Below are 9,489 nucleotides of genomic sequence, written 5' to 3' on the forward strand. Positions count from 1 at the left end.
CTCTTCCTCCAGACTCTGGAACCTTGATTGCCCAATGAAATGCAAAATTTACTTTAATCTGAAAACAACACCTTGGACCACTGAGAACAGTCCAGTTCGTTTTCTCCTTGGCCCAGGTAAGACGCTTCTTGCGTTGTCTATTGGTCATGAGTGGCTTAACACAAGAAATGTGACAGTAGTAGCCCATGCCCTGGATACATCTGTGTGTGTGGAAACATTTGAATGTATTTTGTGGCAATTATTATAATTTTCTGAGATGATTGTTGGGTTTTCATTGGCTGGAAGCCATAAACATAATAATAAACACTTGAAATAGATCCCTCAGTGTGTAATGAATATATAATATATGCATTTACCTTTTTGTATAAAATTACTGAAATAAAATAATTTTATGATATTCTAATTTATTGAGATGCACCTGTATCATGAAAGAAAAGATAATTCCAAGAACCATCAGGGCAAGCCTTATTCAATAACAAACACCCCCTTTGACAGAGACAAGGTGACGTCATAGAATTGAAGCAGGAGTGTGGCACCCGACTCACAAAGATGCCTCTTGTGCCTGCCTTAAAAGATGAAAGAAGAAAAATCCAGAAGGTTTTTAAAGACTAAGCAACATTTTATGGAATTTTATTTTCATTTAGGAACACACAGATTAAAAACAACATTAACCTTGGACTATTATGGACTAAGCATTGGATTTATCGCGGACTAAAAAATAAATAATAAGCGACAATGCAAGTATATATAGCGCTGGTCATATCCTCCCTTTTTTCTTAACCCCTTTATGACCAAGGACATACTGGTATGCCCTTGGACGCCTCCCTCTGGTTACCGCAGGCTCGTGGTACTCCTCACATATCTCTACTGATCTGATCCACCCGCACCTGTTAACGCTTTAGATTGCACTGACAGCACAATTTAAATTACCACGATGGGAATCGCGCTGTTCCCTGCCGCCATCAGCGCCTTGTGACGTGATTACAGGGCGTCTTGGTATTGACATGGTAGCGCATGGTCAGCTGATGGCCCCTGACGCTACCATAACTCCCATCCTGTGAGAGCCCACAGACCACCGGCACTCACAGGAACGCTGCATTTCTGCTGATCACAGCGATGTTGCTCTATTCAGCAGAAATGAACAAGTGCTCGCAGTGTGCAGTGATAAGTCCCCTAGAGGAGACTTTTAAAAGGAAAAAAAGGTTTTAAAAATATGAAAAAAAAAAATCTAAAAAGTTCAAATCATCTCCCATTAGCCACATTGAAAATAAAACATTTAAACATAATAAAAAAAATACATAATAAAAAAAAATACACATTTGGTATTGCCGCCTTCAGAAATGCCCTATCAAAATCTAAAATCAATTAATCTGATCGGTACACAGCGTGGCGAGAAAAAAATTAAAGTTTTTTGGTCACTGTAATATTGTTTAAAAATGCAATAACAGGCGATCAAAACTTAGCAACTGCAGAAAAATAGTAAAATTAAAAACGTCAGCTCAAGATGCAAAAAATAAGCCATCACTGAGCCCCAGCTCCCGAGAAATGAGAACGCTATGGGTCTCAGAAAATGAAAAAATTCTTATTAGGACAAACTTCAGAATTTTTGTTAACTCCTTAGATACAAATAAAAAGTATACATGTTTAGTATCCACAAACTCATAGTGACATGAGGCATCAGTTTTACCATAAAATGAACACTGAATAAAATATCCCCAAAACAATCGTGCAATTGCACTGTTTTTGCAATTTCACCTCACTTGGAATTTTTTTTCCTGTTTTCCAGTACACTATATGGTAAAACTAATGATTCATTCAAAATCATAACTCGTCCCACAAAAAATTAAGCCCTCAAATGGCAAAATTGCCGGAAAAATAAAGTTAAGGCTCTCAGAAGAAGGGGAGGAAATAACAAAAATGAAAAATGGAAAAATCGCCTGGGCTGAAGGGGTTGAAGGGTTAATTTTTCCTGTACTTTCCCTTCCCTCCCTCTTTCCTATTACTTTTTAGCATCGCTCTTCACGCCCTACCTCCCCCAAACTGATTTTTACTTTATTCTTCCCTATTAAACTTTTGAAAATCATAATAAAAATTACTGTACAACACAAAAAATGCTACGGTATTTTGTAAGTTTTTTGGCTCTTACATTTTTTGTGGGGGAAAAAAAGTTACTTAAATTCTTTATTTTTGATAAAAAGAATAAACATTTAATAAAATAAAACATTTCCCACTTACTGGGTATGAAAATAGCTTCTCGCCTATGTGAGCTCTTTAATATTTAACATGAGATGTTTTGAAAGAAAATAATTTCTCACATTCTCAACAAAGATATGGCTTCTTCCCTATGTGATTTTTTTTATATTTAATCAAATGTGATTTACACACAAAACTTTTACCTCAATTTGAACATGAAAATGGCTTTTCCCCTGTGTGAATTCTTTGATGTGTATCAAGATTTGATTTCGTTGTAAAACATTTCCCACATTCTGGACATGAAAAAGACTTTTCCCTTGTGTGAAATCTCTGATGTTTAATAAGATATGATTTATCTGCAAAACATTTCCCACATTCTAAACATGAAAATGGCTTCTCCCCTGTGTGAGTTCTCTGATGTTTAACAAGATTTGATTTAATTGTAAAACATTTCCCACATTCCGGACATGAAAAAGGCTTTTCCCCTGTGTGAATTCTCTGATGTGTAACAAGAGTTGATTTAGTTGTAAAACATTTCCTGCATTCTGGACATGAAAATGGCTTATGTCCTGTGTGAGTTATCTGATGTGTAATGAGATTTGATTTTTTTCCAAAACATTTCCCACATTGTGAACATGAATATGGCTTCACATCTGTGTGAATTCTCTGGTGGAGACGAAGACCTGATAGCCGAATAAAATCTTTCCCACACTCGGAACATGAATATGGCTTCTCCCCTGTGTGATTTCTCTGATGTGTAACAAGATGTGATTTAGTTGTAAAACATTTCCCACATTTTAAACATGAAAATGGCTTTTCCCCTGTGTGAGTTCTCTGATGTCTAACAAGATGTGATTTAGTTAAAAAACATTTCCCACATTCTGGACATGAAAATGGCTTATCTCCTGTGTGAGTTCTCTGATGTTTAACAAGAGTTGATTTTTCTCCAAAACATTTCCCACATTCTGAACATGAATATGGCTTCACATCTGTGTGAATTCTCTGGTGGAAACGAAGACCTGATAGCCGAGTAAAATCTTTCCCACACTCTGAACATGAATATGGCTTTTCCCCTGTGTGAATTTTCTGATGTGCAACAAGAATTGATTTAGTTGTAAAAAATTTCCCGCATTCTGGACATGAAAATGGCTTATGTCCCGTGTGAGTTCTCTGATGTGTAATGAGATTTGATTTTTTTGCAAAACATTTCCCACATTCTGGACATGAAAAAGGCTTATCTCCTGTGTGAGTTCTCTGATGTGTAACAAGGTTTGATTGACAATTAAAACACTTCCCACACTCTGAACATGAAAATGTCTTCGTTCCTATGGTAATTCTAACATCTCTTCTGTGACTTTTATTTTCCTTAATAGCCTGTGATGAATCAGAAGATAGGACCTGTTTAATAGGATCAGATGGTAAATCTTTGCTCTGAAGCGTTGAGGATACAGCTGGGATAACGCAATGTTCTTCATATATGTCTTGTGGCACACCAAGATCATATGATTGAATTTCTGAAGAAGTCAGAAGCCCCTCTGATCTCCTAATACAGTCACCTGTCAAGAATAACACTGTTAATACTTTTTCAATAATGTATAGTTTATTTTTTAACTATATCCAAAGTCCATTAGCATTGCAAGCCATGTTGCAAAATTTCATTATTCACTAAGGTAATGGTGACAAAACAGTTCACATTCTAACTGAAGACCACTTAGCAAGGACCACTACAGAATGATATCAGGCCACCAGGATCGGCTCAAGTAGTTTCCCAATTCAGTGTTGAAGTCAGCATCTTCCTAGGTTCATGTCTCAGAGCGTTGGTCACAACTATTTTGTAGTAAGACTCTCAGTGGAGAATCATAAATGAGCTTGTCAGTCAGTACTATTAGAGGGGTCAGTCCGGCACAATCCCTGACAGCCACATACATATTACTGTAGAATGGAGGAGCAATACGATTATGTATGAAGAAGCTCTGACTTTGCTGAAAGTGTAAAACTGGAAAAGTAAATTTGTAAAGTGGTTTTATCATGTTGTTAAAAAAGTGGAAGAATGTGATAAATGAATATACACAGCTATACACCTCATTCCCTGACCTCACCCCCACTGTATTACAGAACACCAGTGACTGTCTGTCCGCTGTCTCCAACATCATGTCTGCTCTCTGAAACGTAACCTCTCCAAAACTGAACTTCTACTCCCTTCGTCTACTAACCTCCCTAAACCTGACATCTCCCTCTCTGTGTGCAGCACCATGATAACGCCTAGGCCGTATGCTCGTTGTCTGGGTGTTATGTTTGACACCGATGTTCCCTTCACCCCCTATACACAATCTCTCGGTGACTCTTGTTGCTTGTGTCACGCATTTCCTCTGTTGCAGATTTTTGTGACAGGTTCTGAGTCTCACTTTTTCTTGTGGGACTAAATTTATTAAATGGATTCCCTTTCCTTTGGGGAGGAGAGGGTTAATGTCAGTTTACCTTCCAGCAGCTCCTGACTCCTGGCCAGGTGTTTCCAGTTGGGACCAAGCCCAGGCCCTATAAATACCCTCAACTTCCACCAGAGGGTGCAGGTTATTTTCATAATTTGGAACCTTGGCCAGGAGGTGGAAGGAGTTGGTATTTTCCTTCCTCTCTCTGAGACTTGTGTTGTGGGCTGCAGCATTGGTGCTTGCTGCAGCAGTTCTAGGTGTGCTGGTTAAATGGTATGGATGTTCCCCAGTAGTGTGTTTCATTCCCCCCCTTTTCTGTTTATTTCACTCATGCACTTTTGGTGGCTCCTTTGTGTGTGGTTCCCATGTGTACGAGTAGTTGTTACCCCTGTTTATCATATTTGTTAGTGGGGTGTTTACTTTGGTTCTTGTCCCTTTCCCCCGGGTGGTGGGTTGTGGAGGGGGGTCTTAACATCAGAGACAAGGACAGGAGATATGTCCTAGGTTGGAGGCCTGGACCTCCCTACCAACAAGGGTACCTCCAGAAGATAAGGCTGAGCCCCTACGCTCACTCTAGGGCCAGTATAGGCTTCCCTGTGTTCCCCTATCAACCCGTGACAGCTTGCACCTGAAAAACATCTCTAGAATCCGCCGCTTTCTCACTATGGAAACAACTAAAAAACCCTCACTGTGGCCCTGACCCACTCCCGCCTTGATTATTGTAATTCTCTATTAATTGGCTTCCCCCTCACTAGACTTTCCCTTCTCCAATGAATCGTTAATGCTGCAGCCAGGGTAATCATTACTACTAGCTAATCACTGCTAAGACTCTTTTGCTCTGTGCCAGTCATTGCTGTAACGTTTGTGGCCAATATAGAGGCAGCAAATGGGAGTAGTGAACACACTGGATCACAGGGGGGCCCTGGGATTACCATTTAGAGGGAGGGGCTTAACTACTTATGATTGTTTGTATATTAACCTTTGATTTGTAAATATGAATGTGACGCCCTGGCAAAACCAGCTAGTCACAAATAGGCCCCCGCATAACACCTTCCCTCATTAGGCAACACACAGCCGACCTGAAACCCTAGTCACCCCCCCATAGGGAAAGATAGACACACCAGTGGCCGTGACCAGGCGGTTGGGACACACCCACCTAGGGTTTTAGACAGCCCAGGGTGGGAAAACGAGTAGATTAAGCTTGCAGTTCAAGTTGAGAGGAGGTAGGGTGGAGCTAGGTGTAGCTCCAGCAGAGACGTTCAAGTTGAACGGTACCAGGGTAGGAGCCCTGGTGCCTCTGGCTAGGTGGCAGACGGTGGTCTCCGTCAGCGGGAGTCGGGAAGACGGCTCGGTGGAACCGAGGTGGACCGGGACAGGGTTGTAGCCCGCCGGTACCGACACGGGGAACCGACCCGGAAACCGGAGCACAAGGGGGGTACTCGGACCCTGAAGCCAGGACCAGAAACAAGTGGACCTGGTTAATTAACCGATTGAGGCCAGGACTAGAGGTTCTGTCCCACCCAAAGTCCCTCATAGAAGACAACAGCCCACCGATAGGGATAAAAAGTCACCGCCAGGGCCCATAGATCCCACCGGCCAGCGTCTGCGGGCACGGCTCCTCAGGCCACATCCAGCCAGGAGCAGACTCCTACGTTTCACACTAGGAAGTCATTCTTACACAAACAGTGCAGAGGAAAAAGGATAGAGACCACCAGCCGGGTGGGGGACCCGAATGCAACTGGCCGTGACACCGGCCACCATCACCTTGGTTTACCAGAGACTTGTGTGAATTATTCATTGTGAGTAAACATGCATTCCCCTGCGATCGCTACACCCTGCACTACAGCCACTGGGCCCCGGTGTCACCATCCCTGCCCATGGAGGGGTTAACAACTTGCTGCCGCTAAACCTCCCCCGGGTGCCACATCACAGCAGCGGTGTAGTCCCAATTCACCACACACCGTGGGTGGTGTCACAAACTTAATACGGCCTAGCCCGTACATTTATGTCCCCCCATTTATTCGGCGTGTCCGCGAGACCTCCGGGTCCGGAGACCCTCAAGCCACCACCCCTGAAGGCCAGGACCCGAGCAGCGCCGGCTGCTGGCACAGGGGCGGCACATGAATATATTGGTGTTATATGAGCAAGGATGGTTGACCTTAGGGAGATCAACATCCACCACTGCGGAGACACCATCACGTGTTTCTCAACGCAGTGATTCTAGAGCAATGACCCCTGGGAAATATTCAAAGCAAGAAGGCCTACAGGGACACCATCACATGTTTCTCAACGCTGGCAGGAACTAGCCAGGTCTTTCACCGGGAAGGAACAACCACGGGAAGGGCAGTCTCCAGTCAAGGAGACCACCTATGCCAAACATGGTATCCATCCACAGACAGCCGTTTTGGGATATTTGCCCCTCATCAGTGTGGAGTAGGAATCTGGCTAGTGGGAGCATTGCCTAGTAAAAGACTATGTGAGCAAGGATGGTTGACCTTAGGGAGATCAACATCCACCACTGCGGAGACACCATCACGTGTTTCTCAATGCAGTGATTTGTCCCCTGGGAAATATTCAAAGCAAGAAGGCCTGCGGAGACACCATCACATGTTTCTCAACGCTGGCAGGAAACTAGCCAGGTCTTTCACCGGGAAGGAACAACCACGGGAAGGGCAGTCTCCAGTCAAGGAGACCACCTATGCCAAACATGGTATCCATCCACAGACAGCCGTTTCGGGGTATTTGCCCCTCATCAGTGTAGAGTAGGAATCTGGTTAGTGGGAGCATTGCCCTTCCCGTGGTTGTTCCTTCCCGGGGCATTGCTCTAGAATCACTGCGTTGAGAAACATGTGATGGTGTCTCCGCAGTGGTGGATGTTGATCTCCCTAAGGTCAACCATCCTTGCTCACATACTCTTTTACTAGGCAATGCTCCCACTACCCAGATTCCTACTCCACACTGATGAGGGGCAAATACCCCGAAACGGCTGTCTGTATCTGGCCTGTATACAGCAACATTTTTCCACACTGATTCTAATAAACCCTTATATTTTAAAGGGGCTGTACGACACCACTCTGCATCTAGGAGGTTTTGTGTCTTATTTTAGAATATACCTGCACCTAAGTGCTGTAGTTCACTAATATACAAGAAATCAACGATTCACCAGTATAAATAATATGGAACATGTGAGCATTCCACTATAAATTGCACATTCCCCATATCTAGGATGTACGGGAAATCTCTTACACATTATTTTTAGGATGTTATTTTCATTTTTTTAGTCCCACATCATAGCAGCCGGGGACTGTGAAGAATCTATGACTTCTCTGCATTTAGTGGTCACTACTCACCTGGGCGGTTATCTGTAGGAATCTCCTCTTTACTCCGCTCATCACCCCTCACATATGTCTCTGTAGTATTAATATGGGGCAGATCTTCCCCCTGAAAGAAATATTGTAAAAGTCACAGACAGATGGAGAAGTCCCATCTATGATCAGCTCTAATCCTGCCATCTCCACCGCTCTCATTACACAAGTATAACACATATAATACTGGTGGATAAAACAAGACTGAGCACAAGACCTTCACAGCCGTCTACACATCATAGGGAAATTTCATGGCCTCATGGCCCCTTCTCTCCATCTACCTGATGATCCTGAGGAACATCGGGATCTTCTTGTTTACAGTCCTGTGGGAGAAGAGGACGGGGACATCTCTCTGGTGTTGCCCTCTTACTGGATAGAACTGGAGGAGACACATACAGGGACTGAATTCATTCCTTACATACAGATAATTATAGGCCGTGTGTATTTAGTCCTGTCTATTACCTGGTGATGTGAGGAGCTGGGGAACCTCCATCATGACGTCCTTGTACAGATCTTTGTGTCCTTCTAAATACTCCCACTCCTCCATGGAGAAATAGACGGTGACGTCCTGACACCTTATAGGAACCTGACACATACAATGATAGCGTCACCCCCGATCCCTTCATAGCATTACTGTATAATGTCCCAGCATTCCCAGCAGTGTCACCTCTCCAGTCAGCAGCTCAATCATCTTGTAGGTGAGTTCTAGGATCTTCTGGTCATTGATGTCCTCATGTTTCGGGGGGTGAGGTGGAGGCCCCGTGATTGGGCTCAGGGGTCTTCCCCAACCCTCAGACACAGGGGCCTGACAGCGCTCACTAGAGGTCTTCTTCACTACTGTGTAATCCTGGTTATGGAGAGACACAGTAATAAATCTCACTCCAGACATTTCCAGAATCCTCACCTCTCCAGTTCTGTCCATCTGTTATTCCCATAGATAAGAATGATGTAATGTGACGTCATCAGAATTTCTCACCTCTCCAGTAAGCCGGAAGAGGATCTCTAGGGTGAGGTGTAATATCCTCTCCGCCATCTTGTCTCTGTCCATATCCATCCTTCATGGGGCAATCAGGAACATTTTCGATATTATAAGGACCTGATTGGGGTAGAAGATGAGCCGATCATTTGAGTAGGGAAGAAAAATTCAACATGAAATGTGCTATGTAAGTAGTAAAACCGACCAATAAAAGTAGCACATTATCTTTATAAAAAAAACCCCACAATCCTTCATACGACAATGTGAACGGAAAAATAAAAGATTAATTTTTCCGGAATAAAAGTAGGGAGGTACGAAAGAGCAAAAATAAAACATTTCCCAGTTTTTCGGTTAAGAACAGGGCAATGGAATTAGGATTCGATGTTTTCTTATTTCTAATGGAAGAAGAGGGGCCACACATGGCGTACGGATCTGTGCACTCGCTGACGCACAATTTACCACCCATTTCTTGTATGAAGGCAGCAAATTAGTGGAAATTATCCCAATTACAAAATGTGCCCACATT

At 43.2% G+C, this 9,489-nt stretch overlaps 1 protein-coding gene across 1 annotated transcript; it reads right to left on the reverse strand.

Moving 5' to 3' along the window:
• Positions 1–462: 462 nt before the first annotated feature.
• Positions 463–9,032, reverse strand: LOC142259039 (uncharacterized). The gene is made up of 6 exons (XM_075331570.1): positions 8,964–9,032; positions 8,655–8,834; positions 8,450–8,573; positions 8,269–8,366; positions 7,973–8,063; positions 463–3,749 (listed from the first exon to the last, which is right to left on the reverse strand). The coding sequence occupies exons 1-6, from the start codon at positions 9,018–9,020 to the stop codon at positions 2,398–2,400; spliced, it is 1,902 nt and encodes a 633-aa protein (XP_075187685.1). The 5' UTR covers positions 9,021–9,032; the 3' UTR covers positions 463–2,397.
• Positions 9,033–9,489: the final 457 nt, after the last annotated feature.

This window comes from Anomaloglossus baeobatrachus (assembly GCF_048569485.1).
Source record: "Anomaloglossus baeobatrachus isolate aAnoBae1 chromosome 5 unlocalized genomic scaffold, aAnoBae1.hap1 SUPER_5_unloc_23, whole genome shotgun sequence".
Taxonomy (NCBI): Eukaryota; Metazoa; Chordata; class Amphibia; order Anura; family Aromobatidae; genus Anomaloglossus; species Anomaloglossus baeobatrachus.

Coding starts and splice junctions, on each gene's coding strand:
- LOC142259039 (XM_075331570.1), bottom strand. CDS start 9,020: ATGGCGGAGAGGATATTACACCTCACCCTAGAGATCCTCTTCCGGCTT. Junction 8,835..8,963: donor TCTTCCGGCTTACTGGAGAG/GTGAGAAATTCT, acceptor CTCCATAACCAG/GATTACACAGTAGTGAAGAA. Junction 8,367..8,449: donor CCAGCTCCTCACATCACCAG/GTAATAGACAGG, acceptor TGTCTCCTCCAG/TTCTATCCAGTAAGAGGGCA.